At 39.0% G+C, this 25,515-nt stretch overlaps 2 protein-coding genes across 7 annotated transcripts in view; both read right to left on the minus strand.

Annotated features, from left to right (window-relative positions):
• Positions 1 to 1,336, minus strand: part of NR2C1 (nuclear receptor subfamily 2 group C member 1) — a 40,216-nt gene extending 38,880 nt beyond the window's left edge. For 2 of the 3 annotated variants that reach the window (XM_005206110.5, XM_010804827.4), the window contains exon 1: positions 1,088 to 1,336. The gene's annotated coding sequence lies outside the window, so the exon portion shown is untranslated. 3 annotated transcript variants of the gene reach the window in all.
• Positions 1,337 to 2,959: 1,623 nt separating this feature from the next.
• FGD6 (FYVE, RhoGEF and PH domain containing 6) overlaps positions 2,960 to 25,515 on the minus strand; it is a 106,871-nt gene continuing 84,315 nt past the window's right edge. For 3 of the 4 annotated variants that reach the window (XM_002687205.7, XM_005206128.5, XM_059886842.1), the window contains exons 10-21: positions 24,782 to 24,840; positions 24,627 to 24,698; positions 23,849 to 23,917; positions 23,228 to 23,311; positions 22,421 to 22,500; positions 16,506 to 16,608; positions 15,874 to 16,020; positions 14,758 to 14,860; positions 12,725 to 12,852; positions 9,864 to 9,992; positions 9,106 to 9,254; positions 2,960 to 7,530 (exon numbers count right to left, since the gene is read on the minus strand). In XM_002687205.7, the coding sequence (XP_002687251.1) occupies positions 7,494 to 7,530; positions 9,106 to 9,254; positions 9,864 to 9,992; positions 12,725 to 12,852; positions 14,758 to 14,860; positions 15,874 to 16,020; positions 16,506 to 16,608; positions 22,421 to 22,500; positions 23,228 to 23,311; positions 23,849 to 23,917; positions 24,627 to 24,698; positions 24,782 to 24,840 (1,160 nt within the window). In that variant the 3' untranslated portion in view covers positions 2,960 to 7,493. The other variant, XM_059886841.1, reaches the window with a different exon arrangement.

The raw sequence follows: 25,515 nt of genomic DNA on the forward strand, positions 1-25,515 counted from the left end.
TAGCACACACAAAGAGTACATATTTTGGGGATGTTTTTTGCCTTTGCTTTCCTTTTAAAAAGCCGAAATGCTCCTACAAAGAATGATGAAATTACATTTTCTGCGATCCATTTTAAAAATAAGCAGAAATAGCTTCTTTATTGTACATCTACCAAACTGACAATTAAAATCTAAAACCAACCACACAGCAGGCACCGTTCTAAAACCCTCAAAGTCGAAGGTCCATTAAGTTCCGAAGCACAAAAACCCTAAAGGCCTTAATTTCAAGCCTTTTTTATTTTCCTTTCCAGAAATTATTTTTTAACAGTTGACCTATATAGCGAAGGTTACAAAACAACCTGGCAACATATGCCATTCATAAAACGGTATCTGCAAGAGCTGGAAGCAGACTTTCTTAACAAAAGAGATGCAGGAAGCTTGGACGTGCACTGCAATGAGGACATTCGGCCGTTGCCTTTTCTTTCTCTAAAGATAGAGATCCAAAGGCAGCGGCCGCTCCTGCGCCACCGGTTGTGAAAGTAGAGAGCGTCATTCCGTCGGTCCAGTAAAAAGCACAGAAACAAGTCAGAGACTCGTAGTGAAAGGGATCCGGGCCTCGGCTCGCCGCCAGGCCGGCTTCTCCCACGTCCGCAGGCGCTAGAGCCCACTCCGACCCCGGGCCCGGCGGCAGCGCGCGGCTCCCGGAGGCTGGGGAAGAGGCGCCCGCGCCAAGACGGAAGCTTTCCCTGTAGGTGAAAGGTCAGAGGTGCCGCGGGAGAAGCTGCCGTGCGCGCAGAGCCGCTCGCCGACTCCCTCTCGCGCCCACCGCCACGGCCCTGCTCTGGGCTCTGGACCCCGCTCCCGGCTCCGGCCTCGGCCTTTCTCGGAGCCCCGCGCACTCGGCCCCGCTGCTCCGGCAGCTCCCAGCCCGCCCAGAGTAGCGCGCCGCGGATGCCGAAGTGCGGGTTCTGCTGGCCGAAGCCTCAGGCTGCTGCGGGGACTGGGGGCGCGCCCGTTGGCAGTTGGGAGGAAGGGACCCTCCCAGGGCCCCCCGCCTTCCTCCCGGGCGCCGCTGCGGCCGCTTTTCTCCTCACCCGTCCCTCCTTACCGGCGCTTCTCTGCCGAGCGGCGTCCTACGCTGGGCGTAAACCGGACAGTCCCGTGCGGCGGCTGCTGGGACGGGATAGGGTAGGGAGCCTCCAAGCAAACAGACTGGAAAAAGCTGAAGCGGGGAGGGTCAAAAAAGTGGAGATGGACCTTTCTGGGTTTGTGTATTTGGGGGGGGAGGGGGGGTCAGAGTTCGTGACCCCTCCCTCAGCGGCTCGGTGCGCGCTCCCGTCCGCGCCTGCGCACCAGTGGAGTGCAGAGGCGGCGAGAGGCGGTCGTGACGTTCCCCGGGTGGAGGGTTGAGAGAACCCAGCCTCTGGAAGTAGACTGCCCCCTATCGCGTAGGAGGGAGACTGCTCCGGCAGAGCTGCACTTCCCTTATCTAGGGCTTGGAGAAGATGTGTGCGCTTAGCATCCTGTTTGCAAAAGGCGGTCCTTAAAGAAAATTTTGAGACTGTTCAGATTGGAGCCAAGATAGATGACCTAATCAGTTTTAGACAGTTCGGTCTCTAATTTATGGGAAACTGGGCTTTGTCACAGGCTCTTGCTTTAGACTAAACGGTTTATTAGAACACTTAACTGGGTAGATCCCAATAAAATATTTCAAATTCCCTTAAATAAGCTGGAGTATAGCCCTGTTGAGTAAGGCTAAGTTTTACTTATCAACTTTTGTGAGTAAATAGCATAATTGCCTAAATGGAGCCAGAGCAGAATCACTTAGAATGAAAACTTTCAGAAGACTGGCTTTAGTCTGTTTTGTTCACTGGTGTATTCCCAAGCGTATGGGACAGTACCTAATGGTAAATACAGATTTGCGAAATAAGGTGTTGACAGAACATCACATTCTGATCGTGGCCCCCGAAGCACCAAGGTGTGGTAGCAAGAGCCGCCGTGTTTGCAGAGTGCTGTGTGGTGTGGTCTTGAAGGGGTCCTCAAAATGTCTTATTTATTTTTTAATGTCATAGTTTTGATTCACCCTAGAAAAGCAGTCACGCATTCAGACCAGAAACCCAAGTCAGGAAAAACAAGGTGCACTGATAAGGAGAACATCTCCTCTGTCATTTCCCCCTGGAACTGGGCATCTGGGCAAACAAAAGGGGCATGCGACAACCCCTAACAAGTGAAAACACTACGTCTCATTCTCTAGAAGTCGCCCTCTTCCTTTTAGTGTCATTTGTTGTGTAACTGGTGGTTTTAAAGCAGCCCTCCTCCATCCATCCTTGAAGTCGAGTCCTAAAGGAAATCAACCCTGAAATGTTCATTGGAGGGACTGATGCTGAAGCTGAAGCTGCAGTACTTTGACCACTGGATGTGAAGAGCCGATTCTTTGGAACAGACCCTGATGCTGGGAAAGACTAAAGTCAAAAGGAGAAAGGCTAGTAGAGGATGAGATGGTTGGATGGTATTATCGACTCAATGGACATGAATTTGAGCAAACTCAGGGAGACAGCGAAGGATGGGAACCCAGCGTGCTGTAGTCCATCCAGTCCCAGAGAGTTGGACACGACTTAGCAACTGAACAACAGCTACTCCATCCACCCAAATTGGGAGCCAATCCTTACATCTGTCCCAAAGATGAAAGCTAAGAAAGTACACTACCTATAGGTCCAATGGAAAAAGGCGATCTGAGACCTTTTCTCTATTCTCAGTGCCCAATATGCACACCCACAGTGATGCCTAGGGTCATCCCCTTTACAGCCAATTAATCTGCTTAGGTCACAGTAACATTTCAATGTAGACACCATGCAAATGGGGAGTATGTTTTGTTGGTGAAAAAGAGCTTCCTCTATGATTCAGGAAAATAGATCAGTGTGGTTCATCTCTAATTGCATGGCTATAAAAAATGATTTAAAAGACATCATCACACTGAGAGTAGATTTAGTAAATTTATTTTGTATAAATATACATAACATTATTTACACTGCTAATATTTTATTTATAAAGTATCTATATCTCTACATGGACAATAAGATACAAACATCATTTTTAAAGTAAAAAGTGTTTCTATAAATTTATGTCATTTGAAAAAATAGTATTTCAAGATTGGTTCTTAACATGCTATGATGAACTCATAAAACAAAGTTGCCACCATTCGTCCTAACCACCCCCTCAAAAATGGGGGAATTTTATATTGAGACTTTCTGAACATTTATCTTAACAAAAAAAGCCAACTAGAAAATTTCCATTAGAAAAAAACATTAGAAGTGGCATAGGCTCCAGAATATTTGTGTTTTGGAGGCATTCAAAAAAGAGATCATTTGAATTTAATTCACAACAGTGTCCAGTGAATGCAAGGCACTCTGCCGGGTGCTGAGGAGGAATCGCAAACGAACAAGATACAGTTGCTGTTCTCAAGGCTAGAATGTGATAAGCACCATAAGAAAGTCTGTAGGAGCCAAAGGCTACAGGAGCATAGAGGAAGGAGAGACTAGATCTAATCTGCAGGAATGGGGAGAGGCTAGGATCAACTGTTATAGAGAAGTCTTAGGTAAATAGGCAGAAAAATGGGGTGGGGGGAGGATAAGAAAAGACAAAACGGTGTGAACAGAGGAAGGGAGGGTTGGGGTTAGCTGCCACATGATACCTGAGCAGAAGTATTCATGCCAAACCACTCAGAAGCCAGTGAAGGTTGTAAAGAGCAGGAATGAAACTAAATTGGAACTATGCTTAACAAGGTGGGTCTGGCAGTGTTTAAATGGGAAGGCATTGGAATTAGAAGAAAAGTTATACCCATCACTGGGAAGAGGTAACAAGGATTTGAGCTAGGGTGGATGCAATAACAGAAGGACAAAGAAGATGGAAAAGACACAAGGGCAATTGTAAAGGGTCTTGTTGAGACTTGGAGGCAGATTCTGGAGCCAAGAATGGTGTTTCTCCATTGTAGAAGAAAACATGCAGATCTGAATGAAAGGAAATTGAGTTTTAGACATGTAAAGCTTAAAATGCTTAAGATATAGATGTCCAACAGGTACTTGCTAATATGGCCTTGCAGGATGGTGGGAAGAGCAGGTCTAAGATCTGAGTTATAATATGGGCCATCTGGGACTTTTGAGTTCAAAATGATAAGAATCCTGTCCTTACTTTCTTCCAACAAATATTTTCTCTTGAAAGATGCAAGGTAGGTATTTTGTGAGAAACTGTTGTACCAGGAATAGAATAGTACGTTTTTAAGGAGTGTGCAGTATAGTAAGAGAAATAGGATTTATCTCTGGAAGTCCCCGTGATGACATCCGACAACAACAGATCTCAAATTTCAAAAACCGGGTACAAGGAAAGCACACTCAAAGACATAAATCAAGATATCCTGTGATGACATTTACATTTTAACTGAATTACTAAATAGTAGGCTTTCCCTATTTCTGGATATATTCTACCATCCAAATATAAAATACACCTTTGGCTAACAAAACTATACTTTAAAGTTGTCCTCATGTAATTGGTTCATTTGGAGAAGGCAATGGCACCCCACTCCAGTACTCTTGCCTGGAAAATCCCAGGGATGGAGGAGCCTGGTGGGCTGCAGTCCATGGGGTCGGTAAGAGTCGGACATGTCTGAGTGACTTCACTTTGACTTTTCACTTTTATTCATTGGAGAAGGAAATGGCAACCCACTCCAGTATTCTTGCTTAGAGAATCCTAGGGATGGGGGAGCCTGGTGGGCTGCCGTCTATGGGGTCGCACTGAGTCGGACACGACTGAAGTGATTTAGCAGCAGCAGCAGTTGGTTCATTACAGCTTTATATTAAAGTTTGCTCTGATGATCTCATTTTAAGAAATGCTACTACACAATCAAGCTTTTAGTTATTAAAAGGGAGATGTATCTTGGGAAAAGACAATAGCAGGATACTGGGTACATTAGGGAACAAGGGGAAAGAGGTTGGGAAGAGGTTCAGAAATACCAAAGATAAACTTTCTCATTTTCTTAGACTCTGGTGGGTCCTCTATGTTTAAAGCTGCCACAGATAAGGGAGCAGCACTGCCTAGAGACACACACTAAGGCCAGCCTTCCCCTAGTTTGACCTGGCATCTCTTGTCTAGGTTTCTTAAGCATCCTTTTGGACTGAACTTTATAACTACTCTTCTTTCTCCTTATGAATAAAAGGAGACACTTGAAAAGGATTTGATGGAAGCACATATATCAATGTAGAAAATACACTAAGCACTACTGGGATCTAAGTACTGTTTATGCTTTCTTCTCATTTATAGAGTGCATACAACATCTTTTTTTTTTTTTGCTAAAATGTTAGCTTCAAGAGTGGTTTTAAAAGTATTGACAGCTTTATAACAAAATATATATAATCAGGCTTTTCATTTGACATTGAATGAGCAAGGTTAAATAATTGATCAGCTTCAGTGAAGTTATGAAGGATTGATAAGGGAGAAAGGGAATGTAATACTATTTCACATGTAAAACATCTGGTGGGGGGGGGGGCTGGTAATCCGATAGCTTCCTCAAAAGGCACCATATTTTATATTTTTCAAAGCCCTCCATGGGCCTAAGCCAACTAGCATAATCATACATGCGCTTCACATGTAATTAGAATTATCAGAAGTCTGTGCACTGTTTCTTAAATATTTAACTGATTCTTGATTCAGCCAACTGTTGGAAAGACAGAATAGCCACTGGCTGATAATTTTCAGATTCCGATTAGACCAAACCTTGCAGTCAGAAGGTTGAAAGCTCAAGAGGAGGAGAGAGGAACCCCAGTAACCTGTTTTACAAAATGCTGATCCTATGAAACCAAGGGAAATACTTCATAAGGCATGACCTTGGTCTCTAAAAAGGACACACTAAAAACTGCAGGGATTTTAACGTGGAAGCCTTATTTATGCTATCTTGGTTAAAGTTAATGAGATGCAAAGAAATGTTAGTTTACCTACAGCTAACAGAAAGACTTGGAAGTTAACATGTAAGGACTGTATGTGAGGTTGCAAGAGGGTTTAAAATGATTCCACAGCAAGTAATAGCCAGAAAATGACAGCAGTCAAAATCGAGATGTAGAGACCCTGGTGCTGCAACCAACATTCTAAGGGTTTCAGGAGGCGCTCGGCAATTCTCTTGGCAGTCACAGAGATAATACTGCATTAGGAAATTCTTTATATAACAGCAGAAGGGAAATTTCTTGAGCCTTTTATTCAAAGGAATTTCTTGCCTTTGAAGATACTTTATATTTCATTTAAGCTCAGTCAGTAAATTTATATTATGAACATCAGAAATGACTTTAATCATAGTGTTAATTTAATTTTACTTCTGCTCATCAATTTTATGTATAAAGCAGTTCATATGTTAAACAATACATGAACCAAAATAGGAATATAAGTCCTTCCTAATGAGGTATGCTGACAGCTGTTTAAAGGAAAATATAAAAATATATACTTTAATTACCAGAGAGGACATAACACAAAGTGGTATTTAAAAATCTTTTAAAAATGAATACTATACAATTTCTAATACTGGCTTAGAATATGTGCTTTTTGATATGGTAATTCCAGTTCATTTAAAAAAATCACAATATTATAGAAAATGTAACATTCTTTTTATATACAAATACCTCTCTACTACCTTGGGCTCAGAACATCTAGAAGAGCAAGAAACATTATATAATATACTCGCCATATTTTGCTTTTCAAAGAAATAATACATTTATGTTTGTGTTGAAATGGTAGTTTTTTTTTTTTCTTTTTTAAAGATTAGACTTAATGTAAAGGCCATAGAGTTAATTATTTGTGTAACCCTGAAAATGGAAACATTCTTTTTCCTACTCACAATTGAGTTAAGTGAAAATTCAGATTCTATCCCTTTGCAGTAATTCCTTGATGATATATAACATTATCTCATGGAACAAGAGGTACGTAACAGTAGAAATACTTTAGACAATTTACTGGAATTTTGTTTCAGTTACTGAGGTAGAAATTGGCCATATGTTTTTCCATTAAAAGATAAAAAAAATTCATCTAAATGTATGGATTCAAAGACATACATTTTTCTCATCAGCTGTTTAATCATAATTTCCAACCCAAAGACTGTATAGAAATTCATACCACTGGTGAGAATGTTACAAAGTAACATTGTAAAACACACTGAGAAAACAGGAGGGACCGTGTCACAAACAGTTAATACGGTATTAAGGTAAGTGTTCTGGTTTCTAAAAAAAAGGTACTTCAGAATACAGTGTGAGTCTCAGAAATAACTCTGACCATTAAGTAAACATTAAAATTTTAATAAATAACATACATGAAAAACAAACATTTTTTAAAAATTACCTTATACCTAATAAAATAATCTCTCTGATGAAGATTTTAGTTGGATTCATCTTGGCATTGTTCATTTATATAAAATGTTTGTACTGCATTTATTCTGATGAAATTCCACCCTTTTGGAACCACAGGAGACGAAACCAACGCAACTACAGTATTGTGCCTTCTTGAAATGCTTCTATCCACCTGGAAGAGAAATTTGTTAGACCTGTAAAATGCAGTCACCCAACATACGGTAAGACAATACTATAGACCACAGCTATTCCCTTGGATCCAATTACCCAACAGTATATTTAAGATCTTTTCTATAGCAAACGAGAATTCTGTATGAATGAAACTACCCTTTATCTGGTAACTTGGACCAAAATTTGACCTGAAGAGTGCATCTCTTATTTTTTTTTAGTGGTCAATTTAAAATGCAGATGGCATATAAGTTATACCATAATAAATAAGATTTTTTAAAAGTCAAAAGTTTTCCTTAAAATTAACACATTTTAATATTCTGTAATGTGAAAATATTGCAACCCATGTGATATTAATAAACTCAAAGAGAAATTTATAAATTAGTCTGTATTAATTCTAAATAACAACTAAGCTGATTCTTTTCATCCAACTACATTCAACTCTCTTGAAGGGATTTCTATTTTGTCAACTATATAAGGAAAAGATACATATTCAAAAGTTCAACAGCTGATCATGAACACAAATGAAAATGATGAGAAATATAATATCTAACAGAATTGTAGGCAATTACTATTTTATCCAAATAACTATTTTTTAAAGAAAAAATAGCTGTGTCATAATTTTAAATTATTCTTCCGTACCCAGAAGTAATCATTTGGTTTAACAGCTATATATGGTTCGAAACTCTAATATAGACTGAAAAAAAAAGCTTATAGAGTATTTGTAATATAGTATCTGACTATTATTGAGGGGGAACATGTTTAATTCTGATACATTAGTTGTAACTACCTTTAATAAAAGACAAGCCTTATTTAAAGCATTCTTTTAGATTTGCATGTACTTTGAGAGCCTAGTGAGAAAACATGAGCACCACTTAGTGAAAATAAAAATGCATATTTTGTGAGGCCAAAATAAAAATCTAGTGAAAGGGAGGTGAACTGAATTGTTTTGTTCACAGAGGACCTCAATTTCACGGAGATACTCTTCTCTATGTCAAGCAATCTCACGACATCTAAATAAATATTCTTTTCAGAATTTTGAAGAGACTATTTCAACCCCTTCCATCTAAAATGATATATGTTTCCTTCTACTCAGTCACTGGGAAGCATAAGAGACTCTTAATGTGTTTGACCTTCTCCCCAAAGATGTAAGTTAGCAAGCAGCTGTTTAAGCTCCTGCCGTTCCATGGCACGACTGACTCACTGGATTGCCAAAATCCCAGAATGTTTCAAGAGAAAACTCTCCTCTTTGGAGGAGAGGTCAAATACCTCTGCTTCCCTTCCTTTCAGCAGAGCAACTTCATGCTGCTTCCTTGGAGGTCATGTGTACACAAAATATTTTGGACAGAACTACCTATTTTCTTTTCCTCTCTGCTTCCTGAAAATATTCCAGATACTCTTGCCTATCTTTAAAATAATTCTAAAGAGTTTGAATAATACGTTAAATCTTTCTAAATGGGATCTCTGATTTATATTCTTTGTTGATCACATGCCTGGAAGTAGGTTATTTTTAAAATCAATCATTTAAAGTAACAATTTGAAATCTCATGTATGAAAAAAAAAAGCCTAAATTACTTACTTCTGAGCTGAGTGAGCGTCATCTGCTTTGAATACATAAAATAGCATGTTTTTGTGCAGTAACTGAAACACTCTAGACTCTGAATTCTCATCTTTGACTTGAGTAACTGTGAATCCTAGTAAAGGTTGACTCTCCAAAGCTGCCACATCCTAAATTTACAAAGAAAAAAAAGGAAGATGGACTTCTAAAATGATACAGAATTCAGACCTGCAACTTTTTATCTGAAAAGCTCTAACTTAATTTCAAACAAACACACGTATATAAAACAATGGTAATTCTAGCAACTAATTCACTTTTCATTTATTCAACAATATTTATTGGGCCACCCTCTCCCCACTCATCAGACAGACATGGCAGCAGACAGTTTTCAATGTGTTCATATTCACTGATTTCATGTTATTTCCCTACAACCATGGGAAGTGAGTAATTACATTACTTTCATTTTATGGATGCAAAAAATACAGCTCAGAAAGGTGACATAGCCCAGTCTTACCAAACTTCTGCCTTTAGTGAAGTAGTCAGTAGTCACATGATATCCCCCAAACTTAACATTTTAACACTATGGAAAATTCCTAATATCTTTGAGTATCTTTAGGTACAAAACAAGGACACTGTTCATGTCAAAAACAACAGTAATATCTCCCCCTCTGAAAGTAAAGCAAAAGTGTAGACAAATAGACCAGGCAAACACTAATCATTTCTAGGTGGCACTATAAAATAAAACTCCAAATTATTCATGTTTACATTTCAGATCTTACCTCACTTGCAGCATATGTATACAGTACTTTATTTTTTATGACAAACCACAAGTGTTTCCAAGGTTTTTTATTGCCCTTTGATCTGTACAAGTAGCCACTCATAGAGGAATCTTCTGTGTTTGCTGATACCTAAATAAGCAAACCCCATACACAGTTTAACAGTTTTTAGACAAAACCAAAATTTAAAATAACAAAATTGTTTTTGATCATTGATGCTGAAAGCAATAACCATGATAATATCGTGTTTAAGAATGAAGCTGTTTATATTCAAAATCTGCTGCTGTACAGATTGAATACTTCCATTACCATGAGCAGAAAATTTTTCCTTTTAGAAGCAATTCCAGAATTTTACCTGGTTTACCTGTGCTTGCATGTATAGGTTTCTTAGTGGGTTCCACTAGGTTTTCTGGGTTGCCAGGAGATGAATAATAATTTCAAATGACAAAAATGCCTTTTTAAAGCCGTGTTTTGGGGACGGTATATGTTGTTTATTGCTCTCTTTTAGGGGTGTTAGGGAAAATTACTTAAACCTTTAACTTTGTTTCTGTGATAACTCTGGATTTCTACAAATTATATCAACAGATAAGTAAACAGGAAATTCTATTTTTGGGGGGAGGGGATCATGCAGCTTGTAGGAATCTTAGTTCCCTGGACAAGGATCAAACCCCTGCTCCCTGCATTGGGAGCTCAGAGTCTTACCCACTGGACTGCCAGCAAAGTCCCAAGTGGAAAATTTATATCTAATGTTAAATTAGAATGTCTATTAAGTGCAAGTAAATCTGTATACAGAAATAACATCTTATATAAGACTACCAAGTAATTAAAAAAAAGGAAAACTACAACATTTACATTCAAAGGAGGTTTCTCTTAAAATGCAGTTACACTGATACTACTGATACTAAATATTTAGGTTAACTGTTACTATCATTGCCGAAATATTGTGTATATTGCTCTTTTGGAATATTTTACAATTAATTTAATAGCCATATAAGACTAATCACAATATTGAATAATCATACATAGTCCTCTATTATCTTTTTAAAAGAAAAATTAGTGTTAAACCAGTTTAATCACCTAATTCACAAAACTTTCATGCTATAACTTGGCTGAATCTCAAAAACACTGTGCTAAGCGAAAGAAGCCAAACATTCAGGATCATATATTGCATGACGCCTTTTACATGACAGATCCAGAACAGACACGAGCAGATTCACAGTTGCCAGGAGGTGGGGGTCGGGGGTGGGGGTGGGGAATGATTATTTAACAAACACAGGGTGTTCTTATGAGGCAGTGAAAAAGTTTTGAAACTGGAGCAATACAGCAGTTACACATCACTGTGAATACACCAAATACCACTGAATTGTGTATCTTTAAACAGTTAATTATATGTTATGTGAATTTCACCCCCGTTTAAAACAAAAGACAAAAACCACAGGTTTCCAAGGAGACTACTTTGACTTGTATAGAATGTAATCGGAAAAATGAATTTCCCCTGTGTGGCCACAGAGGCACAAAGCAATGGTTTTCAAACTTAAGTAGACATACACCTGAATCACTGGGAATGCTTGTTCAAGTTTCTGATTCCACACAGCTTGGGCCCAAGAATCTGCATTTCTAGTGAGTTCCATGGTGGTGCTGCTGCCACTCCGGAGGACACTGAGAACCAGCGGAGTCAGGGGAGAAAGCAGAGGTTTGAAAGTGGAAGGCCCGTTTGTATGCTTGGGTAGAAAGATGTACAAAAGAGGACTGGAATTAGGTTGAGTCTAGTCTATAGCCCATAAAGAGTTTTTTGTAGCCAAAAACTCTGTGGAGTTCTGACTAAAGAGGGGAGCACGTGTCAGAATTATAAACAGTGACATCAACATGGAGAAGTGAAAAATTACAAAGAACTGAATATTATTTCAGTTGGTTAAAAACTGCAAAGTTTTTGAATGTAAACTTAGATTCAGGAACTGTGTGATCGAAGAAAAAGAGTTAAGAGGTATTCACTTAGCTGGCTTACCCAGTTCCACATGAAACTTGGCAAATGGAACTGTAAATCCTATTCTTACTATTTCATGAGACTGGCTATAAATCACTTCCTAGTGTTTCAACAACCATGATAAAATATGCTCAGCTTTACATAAGGAACATGATCTTGGTCAAATTTTTAGAGTTCCTTTCTTCCACTTTTCATGATGGAACACTTCGACAGCAAACAAGCAAGAGAACAAAATTTAAAATGCTACTTTCCTGGGCACAAAACCAATTAATAAACTAACCAAAATAGGAATGACTAGAAAGGCAGAACTATTTGATCTCTTGACATCAGCTGATTTAACACTTGACTTTGAGGAACTGGGACAGAATATCAGTGATGCATATGGATTTACTCCAGGGGCAGGTCAAGCTTTGTAGGTTATTAAAACTTAAAAATTTTTTCTGTTAAGTTGAAGGAAGAACAACCTACTATCAGTGAACAACCTACTATATCAGTTGTATATAACCTACTAATGCCTAAGAAAAAATAAGCCATGCAGATGAGTAAATGCTAACAAAATCCCCCCAATAGTTTATAGACTTCTTCCCTCTGATAAGGGGTCTCCTCAAAGTAATTTTAAAAATCAACCCAAGTCCAAATTATCTTTACTTTCTATCACTGCTATAAAATGCATTCCAAACCTTTCAACATTCATTTTCTAAATGACTCAGGTCATAAGGGAGATAAGGGAGGCCTAAGCCACATCCATCTTCAGTATTAAAATGCACGTCTTAACAGTGGTGGGAAATGGCATCTTCCTTTATGAGAGAAAAACTAAAGTACTATCTGGGTATGAATAATTCAGCCTCTATCAAGTTGCAAGTTTAATGGAAACACTTACTTCTTTCAGAGCAGCTGGGATTTTTTTCTGTTTCCTCCCTGATGGAATACTATGTAAGACTGATGATAAGGCGCTGGAAGGAGATTTGTGATTTCCAGGGGATCCAAACTTAGGAGAGTGCTGGTGATCTAAAACAAACCAGGTACACTTATGGAACCAACGGTAAACATTCTGCAATTCAATTTAATCCAAGTCAATAAACACTGTTGTGCAAAATATCCATGGAAGGATACTTAAGAGACTTGTGTCACTGAGGCCCCTGGGAAAGGAAACCAAATGGGTGGAAGTTGAGTGGGAGGAAGACTTTTCACTGTCTATTTTTTACTTTTTTCAACTGCAAACCATATGAAAGAATTGCCCCTTTATGCCTTTAGAATTCTGAAACATGTTCATGTACTACCAACTTAAAAAACTAAATTGAAAAAACTTCTCTCTTGACTTAAAAAAAAAAAAAAAACTAACATCATCATTTAGTATCTAATACATGACCAAATAACATTACATAAAATTTTCAAAAAGAGACTATAAGGCAAGAGGAGGCAGTAATTAATTTTGACTGCAGAGGTTCAAGGAAAGCTGGGAAAAGAATGAGTTTTGAGTTGGCATCAAGGTATTAAGTAGGAGTCTGGCAAGCAAAAAAGAGGAGAAAGAACACTTTGTGAAGAAAAGTCAGCATAAGCAAAAGCACAGAGATATGAAATTAGATCATCTATTTGGAGGTGAAGCTAGAAAAAAGAGGACTGGTTCTAAGGACTGTCTTTTAGGCAGTAGGAAATCAAAAGCCTTCTGGGCTGGGAAGTAGACTCAATTTAGAAAACCAAATCTGACAGTAGGAAAGGGGAAGGATTTGCAAGAGAAAAACCTGTTAGCAAAGTAGGACAGCAGTCAGATGAAAGATAACGAAGGCTTTGTTAGGGTGGAGATGCAGAAGTCAAGAGCAGGACAGATTTTTCAAAGATAAATTTGCCAAGATTTATTGACCAAATGGGTGACAAAGGAGTATTCAACAATGGATTTTGAATGTTTGAGCCTATATTAGATACTCAGAGAACAGAGGGAGGAACATAAGGCTGGCAGAAGATCAGGTGAGTGTTTCTTTTTGGAAAATGTGTACAGAAAATAACAAACAATTCCTCTATTAATGTATGGATTTTGAAATAGCATGTCAACCAGTTTTATTCACTTAGACACTCTCATCTGCTAATGAAAAGCTTTTCTTCATCGCCATGAAGGATCATCTTTTAAAAGTTTAGATCCTCTAAGTTTCAGGAATTTTAACTACGGATCTTTTCTCAAAATATAAACCTGAGCTGCATTCATCTTAACTGGAGGAATGGATACCTGCAGGCAGATGTAACTCATCATTTTGTAGCTGGTAAAAAGCTGCACATTTAGATGTAGGTTAAAACCTCACACATCAGTCCAAGTGAATAGAATAAGGCTAACAAAGTGCCACTTGGTATGTTTTCATAGAGAACTACTTGACTGATTGACAAAAATGATTTGTAATACACATAGATGTGAAACTAGAAACTTGAAAATTACTTAGAAGCTAAAGTTCCCTTGTAACTGTTCTAAGCATTTCATCCTGTGATTATATTTCTACAATTAGAATCCTTAGCAAAACCCTTTTCCAAATAAAAATAAAGTTTCAGTGCAACCTTTCCTGGAATCATCACAAATACGAGTGAAGAAAGCTTAACTATCCAGTGCTATGTGACACCTAGAGGGGTGGGAGATGGGAGGAGGTTCAAGAGGGAGGGGACATATGTATACCTATGGCTGATTCATGTTGATGTATAGCAGTAACCGACACAAAACAGTAAAGCCATTATCCTCCAAGTAAAAATAAATAAATTAAAAAAAAAGAAAGAAAAAGCTTAACTAAGTTAAGAATGCAAGATACTTAATATTTTGAGAGAAGTATCACCAATTATATTGCTAATAGGCCCTATAACAATTCTTTTAGAAGGTTTTTTGCAAGCATCTGGACCATAAAGGAATTTTCAGTTAAATCTTTACTTATACATTACCTAATTTCTGCAGTTCTTGGAAACAGTGTTCACATACTCTTGCTGGTTGATTTTTCAGGTAATCTAAGCCATACTTATTTGATGAACAAGCTTGGCATACAATCTGCAAACACATTGGAATTAAATCATTTCATTTATTTTTATTTTTTTTAAATTTAATTTTATTTTTAAATTTTACAATATTGTATTAGTTTTGCCAAACATCGAAATGAATCTACCACAGGTATACCTGTGTTCCCCATCCTAAACCCTCCTCCCTCCTCCCTCCCCATACCCTCCCTCTGGGTCGTCCCAGTGCACCAGCCCCAAGCATCCAGTATCGTGACTGGCGACTCGTTTGTATCTAAACCATCAGTCACAATTTATAGCCCAGTCTACTTTTCAAAACCTGTTCATAGTCATTGGGTCTCAATAACAACTCAGTAGAGGTATGTAGGGAACTCACACACACTACCACATTTGAAGAGGCCACAGATTATCATTGATTGCTTATGACAGATAATAATATACTAATGGAGTTAACAGGTGCAAATGTTTAGACACTGCCTGGTGGGTATAGTAAGTGCTATGTTAGCTGTGCCATCATCACTGTCACTGCTGCAACCATGAATACCTCTGCTGTACCTCTTCCTAGTGTCTGGCCTGTATTAAATGCTCTCTAAATAACATCCATTAAATCTTTACAGTCACTCTCTGATTTCATTGTTACTATGCACATTTTACTGATCATGTTATAAAAACTTAGAAACATCACAAAGGGTAACTTCAACACTGAAAGTTTCCTCCTGTTAAGAACGTAGTTTTGGGACAAATGTAGTTTCAATAATTACCTATAAATGTGAGCATCTATTTAATTGTCAATTTGTTAGTTTGTTTTTTTTTTTTTTAAATGAACATGTTCTACTATTGACATCCTAAAGTAATCTTGGGGTAGAAGGAGTAAGTTTCCTAACAAGATTGCCTCATGCTAAATGTTTAGGGGGGGATACCAGTCTTGAGTCAGTATCTCTCTCCTCCCTACCCTACAATGGTTTACAAGTGGAAATACACTTCTTCACCATGTACAGCGTGGAGCTATTGAAAATCACAAGGGAAGAGAGTGTGATCCTCTCCAACCTTTCCGCAGGCCCGGCAGTGATGTCGTCTCCAGGTGAGAGTAAATTCACTGGTGCAGATCATACACATGGTGGCCCTGGTATCAGGAATCCAGATGGGAGCCTTAGATCCAAGAGGACTAACCTCGTCTTTATCTTCTGAGTCAGCCTGTAGAAGAAGGACTTCTGATTATTTCTAGGCACGCTGCCTGCTACCGCTCAAATCTTTTTATTTTGCACTGGCAGCTCACAATGCTGACGGTATCATTAAGGATGTGGATGAAATAGGAACAATTGTATTTTTCATCTTCTCAGGATATTAAGATGAGCTACATTCCAACAATCCTCCAGTGCAAAACTGTACTACCATTGCCTGTGGTAGTGCAAGGACAGCTGATTAGTTTCTTCCTCAAACTATACTACTGTATTTTCTACAGTGAGGTTTTATAACCAGAAAAAATATGAATGCACTATATACTATCCTAGATTTGTAGGGAGACATTAATAGAATAAACATTTAGGCTCTGAAATTATGCACATACCCAATCCTTCTGTGAAGCATATGCTGCTTTTCTAAACCCCTGGGAAAAGTTTCTTTAAGGTGAAAATGGTTTGAAATGCACTTAAAAAACATGCGAAGGAAAAGAACAATACCTCATCAAGACTCCGACTAGGACAGAATGTGATTCTTTTCTTGGCATACTCTTCTATTGACCTGGAAATGGCTTCGAGCCATTCATCCCTTTCTGGGGCAGAACTGTTGGGGGCAAAAGAGGTTCTATCAGCCAGATGTCAGCTCTTATTCTTTGCCTTTTTCTTATTTTCCTTCTGCCATGGCAACAGATTCCACCATCCTCCAACAATGTGAGTCACAGGCAACAACTAGGAGGTTTCTGGGCACAAATAACCAGCGGGCATTTAAAGAACATATGGCATTTTAGCAAACACAACACTTTTCTTCTTTCCAAAGATACCACTTTCTAAAACTGAATGGCTTTTGAAGTCTCCTAAATTTGGAAGTATTTTTGTTCAATTTAAGGGCTATTCATGCAATTAATAACTGTAATTACTTATATAACCAAGGAGCTTCCTGAGATATAATCCTAGCTTTAAAAAATATTCCAAGGAATCAAGTTTCAAATCCAAATTTACAACACAGAATGCCAAATATTTTTAGGTTACTAAATACTCTAGAAAGGGCACTAGAGTAAAGGAAACATATTTTTGGTGTCATAAACAGAAGCTGAAGAAGTGTTTAATAAGGTAGAGAGCCTTCAGTGGTTATTAGGGCTCCTCTACCAATTCAGTCCATCACGTTTTCTGTTCTTACCCTCAGTTCATCAGGAATGTCTGACTCAGATATAGATAGAAATGGGCCAAATAGGGGGACAGCCTGCTCGGAAAAATGCATTCTTGTTCTACGTTTTTGCAAAGAGGCCCTCTAAAAAAATTCTATGGTGACTCAGAATCATTACCAGTATCGGTGCATTTGTTTTGCAAACTCAGGAGGGGAGACACATTTTAGGTATTGTGTGTGTATGTGTGTGTCTTTGTAGAGAGAAAAGAGAATTTAATAATAAATGTAAAACTCTATCATAATAAAAATCCATTATAATAATGGGAATGTTACTGTGTAAGAAAATGTGCATTTTCTTATTTTTAAGAGAAGCATACTCAAGTATGCAGAAGTAAAATGACCTGATATTTGCCATATGTTTTAAAGTACTTTTAGAAAAAAGGAAAATCTGTGGCAGAACCTTGGTAATTTTTTGAGTCTTAGTGACCAAATATGCAGGTTCGTTGTAGTCCTCATTCTATTTTTAAGTGCATAACTTTTAAGTAATGACTTTAAAAGGAAAAATTCCATCATAAAAAATTATACAAATAGGCATATTTTGATGAATCCAGAGCACATCAAGGAGATACTTTAACCTTCCCCACCATAATCATTCTCAGAAATGAACCTTCCAACTAAATGGCTTCAGTACCATTTAGAAAATGCACTCATACGGATATTAAAAGGAAGGCATCCAGTTTACAAACAAAATTTTAAAACTAGTATATTTTTCAAAGTTTCATTATGTATCAGAACCAAAATAAAATAGAAATAGCCCCATCTCTCTAAACCAAACAAAACCCACCTGTTACCTCTACTATTCCACCATCACTGTCTCACTAGCTGCCGCTAATTTAACATTTACCACATTATCTGCCAATTGTGCTGAATGCTCTCTGTGCAAATGCCATCACACCTCATATCCTCAGAGGAATATCTCTTTCCCCCAATCCCAATTTCACACACCATCTCCATCTATAGAAAAGCAATGTGAAGATTTGAACAGTTAGATAATTTGCTTTAGATAATATGATGCTCAGGATGCTCAAGTGCTCAGTCCTGTCTGACTCTCTGTGACCCCATGGACTGGAGCCCACCAGGTTCCTCTGTCCGTAGGATTCTCCAGACAAAAATACTGGAATGGGTTGCCATTTCCTTCCCAACGGATCTTCCTGACCCAGGGATCAAACCCATATTTCTTGCATCGGCAGGCAAATTCTATACCGCTGCATCACTTGCGATGCCTTAGATAACAGGCTGCTGTGTTAAATGGTGACCTGGTATCAGACTCAGGTGTGGCTAAGGATGGAACCCTTCACCACCAGGCCATCTCTAGCTCCTATTCCTGTCCTCTGAAGAGTTATGCTATGAGATCACAGGTCCAGGTTCCGGGTAAACATTCATAAAATATTACTGTCCCCCCTGCCTTCTCTCCTTCCCCAACTTTTCACTGGAAAAGGTAACAGAAAGCAGAGAGGCAGATGGCTAATTTGAGGATTGCTGTCTGATTTTTCTGGAGCCCTGGGAGCATGTGGAATGTGATTCGACTGCAAATCATGTCACATATGCTGTTCTTTCATTTAGTTATTCCTGGCTTTTTCTTGTGTGGGCTTCTGCCAAAACAATGTTTATCAGCTCTTGATAAAACACGTCTCAGAGACCACACACATTCGCCTCGAGCATCAAGTGCAGACATTCTAGCCCTGCTTTTGTGACATGGTTAAGAGAAGAATCAGCATCTTCCTCCTAAGAAAACACAGTTAAGCCAAGTATTCTTTTCTTTATGGAATGTGGACATTGCCAGAAAGCAAATTTGCATCAACCAAGCACCTTTTCTCCACTGACTGGAAAGAATTTCTAAGGGAAAAAGTTCTCCAACAGAAGGGATTTCTGGTGTGCTCGACCTGCCACACTATGGCTTTCTTGTGTTAACTGTGGGATGCTACTCTGGGGTCCAAAGGCCCCATCATTTCAGTTCACTTGATAACATTTACTGGGAGCCTTCCATGGGCCAGGCACGATGCTGTGAACCGGGCACAAAAGTACCCTTCACTTCCAAGTGCTGACACCCAACTGAGGTGAGACCTAAGAACAAGTAATTACCATATAATACAGTAAGGGTAAAGTAGATAAATAATTCAGAAATAGTAAACTACCTCATTTGGGTCGCAAAGAAGGCTTTGCAGAGGTGATGACTAACGTGCGACTGGAAAAATTACAGGATTTAACAGGGAAGTCTGTGGTCTCCCTGTGCACTCCCAGTCAGTCTGCTACCTTCCATCATCATCTCTAAACTGATGACTCCCCAGGACATGCCTCTAGTCTGGTCTCCCTTCTGACATCCAGCTCCTGGCATAAACTACCTCTGTACTGACCGATGGTTTTTAGGCACCTCATATTCAATATGCACCTGTGAGCCTGCACTCACTCACTCAGTCGTGCCTGACTCTTTACGACCCCATGAACTGTAGCCCACCAGGCTCCTCTGTCTGTGGCATTTTCCAGGCAAGAGTACTGGAGCAGGTTACCATTTCCTTCTCCAGGGGATTTTCCACATTCACATCTGAACCTAAATTCCTGATTTCTCCCCAAAGCTCTCAGTTACCTATCGCAGCAACCTGATACGTTGTCCAGGCTAAAGACTCAATCTTATTGCCTCTCTCATTTCCTTTGTCCCATTACTCACTGCCTTCAGTTCCCTCTCAAACTGTTCTCCACGGAGTAACCAGATATTCTTTTTAAAATGCCAGTATGATCAAATCATTCCTTTGTATAATCTTTCCGTGGTTTCCTGTGGCTCTTAGGCTAAAGACCAAAATCCACAAGACAGTTCTGCATAACTTTTCTCCCCGTCCCTTCAGGTTTATCTCGGGTCACTCTCCCTCTCATTTGCTAAGTTCAAGACGCAGTGGCTTTTCAGTTCTTCGAACACGCCATGCTGCCTTCCACCTCAGGATCTTCGTTCCCACTACTCCTAGTGGCCAAGAGCCCCCTCCTTTTCTCTTTGCCAAGCTATCCAACTCCTACTTACCCTTCATAACTCGACAGACACAGGACTTGAGGGAGGCTATCCCTAACTGCCCTTTCTCCATCAAATCTAACTGAAGGCTAGACCTCAGTCTAACCATAGTCCAGACCTCACCATCGACAGCCTCCTAACCGGTCTTCCAACTTCTACTCTAGTCTCTGGTGGCCTGTCATCTACAAAGCAGATAGTGTGCTTTTTTAAACATGAAAAATGAGGTCACACCAATTCTTGGCTTAAACCTTTGGATAGTTTCCCATCACACTTAAAAATTCAGTGATCTTACTAGATCATTCTAGGAGCCAGATCTGAAAAAACACACAACATCTAGATATTTAACTGATAGGCAACCAAAGAAAGAAAGACTGACCATCATTTTCTGAATTGTTTAATTTTTAATAAACAGAATGTTTGTTTATCAAAGCACATTTTAGTTAGAAAACTTAAGTGCAATTGAAAACTTAACTTCCCTATAAGCATTTCCTCTTTGGATCTTTGAAAATAATTTTTTTAATTTTAAGAACCAAGCTAAAGTATTCGCCAGCAACCTGATATACAGGGACTTGATGTTCTTTGCATTTTTTGTACTAATTCAAGAAAGAAAGAAAAGAAAGGGGAAAAATCACACAGTTCCAGGTGATCAAACTTTTTTCCCACTTTCTTAAAAAAAAAAAAATTGGCTGCACTGCTCGGCTCATGGGATCTTAGTTCCCCAACCAAGTACTGAACCTGGGCCCTGAGCAGTGAAAGTGTGGAGTCCTAACCACTGAGCAACCAGGCAAGTCCCCTACTTTCACATTTTAAATACTGATCTGGAGGATGCTTCAAGTACTCGCTCCCTTGACAGAGCTCTGCTTGCTCCAGCCAGCATCTGGGAAGCACGTGACAAACCCAGAATACAAGAATTTGTCTTCCCCTGTCATCCTGAGATTTAGTATCAGACAGCAGTGGCCTTTCTGTTTCAGAAGAGTGACACAACCCAGGGAGCTGTTCCTGTGGTCTGATTTGGGAAGTCAGCACATTTGGTCTGAGGCCTTCACATCCAGGGACACAGGCAATATTAGAACAGTTAAAAGAATGAATTTTAGTGTCAGATCCAAATTTCAGCTCCACTGGCTCTGCTACTTAATAGCTGGTTGACTTTTTTCACCATAAAATGGGTATAATAGTAGTAACTCACCTAAAAATTTATTGTGAAGATTTAATGAATTAATACACAGAAAGTACTCAAGACAGTCCCGACTACAAAGTAAGCACCATGTAAGGGTTTGCTGCTATTTTGATTACATCAAAGGTGAAGTCTGAGAGCCACCCAGACTTGTTATCCAGATCTGGCAGTAGAGTAAGCTAGAGCTGTTGGTGTCTTTCCCTTCACCAGTCAAATCCTGCCAGACAGCCACTCCTGGCACTTAGCCAAACCTGAATAATGTACCTGTATGAGTCATACAGTTTCAGGTTTCCTCAGCACTTGATTTACATTATGGTCATATATTTTGCTGTACACACAAATCACTGTAGGTTTCTATTGGAGGCAAAGTGGTATTATAGTAACAACAGATTTAAAACCAAAAAAAGTTCTATTCATATCCTGACTTTGCCAGCAATGCAGCCTTAAGAAAACAATTCAATTTTTCTGTAACTTGGTCTTCCTCACTTTTATGACACCTACCTCAATAGATTTTTTATGACCTTGGAATGTTATACGAAAACTTCCTTGTAAAATATAAAGTGCTAGATGTTTTAAGAACATTCCATATCACTGTAAAAGGATTTGAAATACCCACTTCAAAAATAATGATTGGCAAAGCACTTTTTAGCATTATTACTCCATTCAGAGGAACATTTTAATATTTGTGCTTCTAGCATACTACTGCATCAGCTCTCAGACATTCTCCCTACATGGTAAATCAAGAGTAAACTGCATGGGGGACCCCCTTGATGGTCCAGTGGCTAATACTCCTCGTTCCTAATGCTGAGAGGCTGGGATCTGGTTCCCCTGGTAAGGGAACTAGATCCCACATGCCGCAATTAAGACCTGGCGCAGTCAAATAAATTAATAAATTTAAAAAAGAAAAAGTAAACTGCATGGTATTAGGAGAGAAAAGAAGGGGGGAAAATAAGTCTAGTTGTTAACCTTAATGTGAAAAATGTTGCAGGTATCTGAGCCCGTAACACTGGCAAATGTTTATACGTATTTGTAAAATGTACCTGGCTGAGAGGATGAAGGAACGTTCTACACTTTCGATCTTAAGTTCATTTTGATATGCTTCTTGGGTGGGTTTTCTGACCTGGAAGAAAGCAAAACGAACTGAGCAGACATCTCCTATGGAAAACCTTATCTCTGATGTGCAGTTAAAACTGCCCAATGCTCTCCCTCATCTGCTCTATGCTCCAGATGAATGTAAACACCCACATACTCAAAGGCCCAACTTTCCCATCTTCAGGCCTTTGCTCACACTATTCCCTCTACCAAGAATGCCTTTCCCCACATCTCAGTGTGGCCAGATGTGACTCACTCTGTTAAGATTCTTGGCTCTTCCTCCAGAAAGACTTCCTCATGTCTCCCTCTTTTCTCACTGCCAACTATCCCTCCACCATGTCCCATAAAAAGCTACACGTTCTTTATTTTCTGAGCTCCCACAAATTTTGTGCCTTTATAGTGATTATTTATTACCATCTATTTTATAGGTGTTGACATGCAGTGTATTTGCTTCCCCACTAGTTGCTAAACTCATGGGGGTTTAGAGCAAAGGTGGAGACGAAAGAATCCTGTTTCAATTCATCTTTGTATTTTTCACTAAGTCATTAACATGTTTTGTTTATAGCAGTTCTCAGGAAATATCTTGTAACTAAATTAATATATGAGGGAAAAAATGAATAAGTGAACACACGAACAGCAACACATGGAGACAGAAGAGAGAAGGATTATGAGAAAATGATCATCGTAGGGATTTTTCTCTAAATACATCTGGGTTAAAAATATATATATATATATCTTCTAACAGACGCACAGACCTTCATTCCAGCCAAAGATAGCATGTTGTTCAGTTTGTACATCCCAGACTGCACTGGTGTTGTATACAACAGGGCATCATTAAACTGAAAGTAGAAACATTTCATAGGACAAAGTAAAGCAAGAAATTTTATCTACAAAGATACTGGTAAGACACAGGAATAAAGGAACAAAATTACCTCTTTGCTTCAAACTCTCTCAATAAAATCCTTAGGTTCTGCTTATAAAATCAGAACCACCTAGAATGTTCTATTATAATATTACTAGAAGGCAACTTCTGGAAAATGCGCTGTCTTTCCAAGTTCTATAAGAAATTTGACATTTTCTGAATTCTAAATCCCACTAAGGAACTATAATCTGCCAAAACAAAACACCGACAGAATCAATTTTTCCAAATCAGACATGAAACAAACTAGATTCAAGAAGGAAGTAAATTTCTAGTTATGCACCATACAAGACTTTGTTTCCTATACTTGACATGCAAATAAGCACTCCAGACAGTCAAAGATCCCACTAAAACTGCTATTTGAACATGCCAAGCTTATCTGGCCTGAACAAAGGTCTCCTTTCACTAAGCAATTACCCCTGCCTTGGGTTCAACAGCAACACACATGGCCACTTACCAGGAAAAACATTCGGGGCTGCATGACTTTCCGAGATAGCTTCATCAGAATTCCTTCTTTGAGAAAAACCTGATTCATCCAAACGAACACCCATTTAATACCATCACAACTACAATATATGTATACACGTAATTTCCTTTTCAACCTTCTTTACCCAGATGTTTTGTGTGAAGGCTGGGTAGCATAGTTTCCTTGTGGCTTTTTACAGCCATGGTTTCTTTTAAAACCCTTACAGTCATTTAGTAATTGGATAAGCCAGCAGAATTCTATAAAGCCAATACTGACCCCAGGGGTACCATGTGGTCTAAAATGTAACTGACTGAGTGTGTACTTTATCCCCAGGCTGAGCCAACATCCTGACAATTGCACTTTGTAAATTTCCTGAATTCATTCCCTCAGCCACTTTTGTGCTCCAAGAAGAGCATCAAAACATCAATAATTTTCCCCTCCTCTCAAAATTCACTCTTACATTAAAGATTTGAAATGAAATTGTCTTTAAAGCTGTGTGAGGTCAGCTATATTACACAATAAAACGATCCTATTTAATCAGATACTCTGTGGGGTCCATTGCCATTCTCCTAATTGAATTGGACTTCTTGTTACAGTGACTTAAATCATGCATGTTTTTAAAGGATAGAATGAATGCAGTTAATCCAGATTGGGTCACTGAAGACTAACAATAACAAAAAACCTATTTTCATAACTCAAATGAAAATAGCTACAAATGGTGACTAAATCCATTGTATTAAGCTTGTAAAGTGCAATCTAAAACACTTACCCGTCCAGGCTGAACTATTTCATGGTGTCCATTTAAGCTGTACTGAATTTGCATAAGTTTCTGGAAGTTGTCCTATAGAAAGAGAATGCAGAGCATATGAAGGCATAAGCTCCCAGGTACAACAGTACAACAGCCACTGAAATGAAGATACTTACTCCTTGCTTCATGGTGTCATTGGCGTGGTTGGCTACCTCTATAACAACAGCAAGGGCATCTAAAATACGTAGGAACAGAAGGGGCATTTGATCACTATCATTACCAATGAAATGCAACATCAAGCAACTCCAGGTAACAAGACGGCTAGTGGAGGAGCTCAGTTAACTGTGCGTGGGCAGAAATACACATGGTGAAGTTCGAGGAGAGCAAAACCAAGGACAAACAGGCAAAAACAGTACTTAGGAAAAGAAATGAGCCAAAGACAGACTCTGAAGACACATTAGAGGGAATTCCCTGGCAGTCCAATGGTTAGGACTTCCATCGCAGGGAGTATGGGTTCAACCTCTGATCAGGGAGCCAAGACCCAATAACCATGCAGTCTGGCCAAAAACAAAAAAGACACATTATAGACCATGCATATCAACAGTAGGAAGTCAGGATTGTTTTGCGCTGAGATTTGTGCTCTTGGAGACTACAAGGATACGAATAGGATTTAACTGGAAGCTGAGGACCATTCCAGGATAAACTGCCTTGACAGACAAGGATCCTGGGATAGGAAACCAGAATTATGAGAACCTTGAATTTAAGAAGGTCAGGGCTTAGCTGTCTTCTCTTAGTCTGACCCCAAAAGGGAAAAAAGCCTCGTGGAAGCATACTGTATCTTAGGAAATTACACACATTATTTTGTGAGTTGGGTTACTGAGCCTCACCTGTGTTTTATTCTTTTTATTAA

Source organism: Bos taurus, chromosome 5 (assembly GCF_002263795.3).
Source record: "Bos taurus isolate L1 Dominette 01449 registration number 42190680 breed Hereford chromosome 5, ARS-UCD2.0, whole genome shotgun sequence".
NCBI lineage: Eukaryota > Metazoa > Chordata > Mammalia > Artiodactyla > Bovidae > Bos > Bos taurus.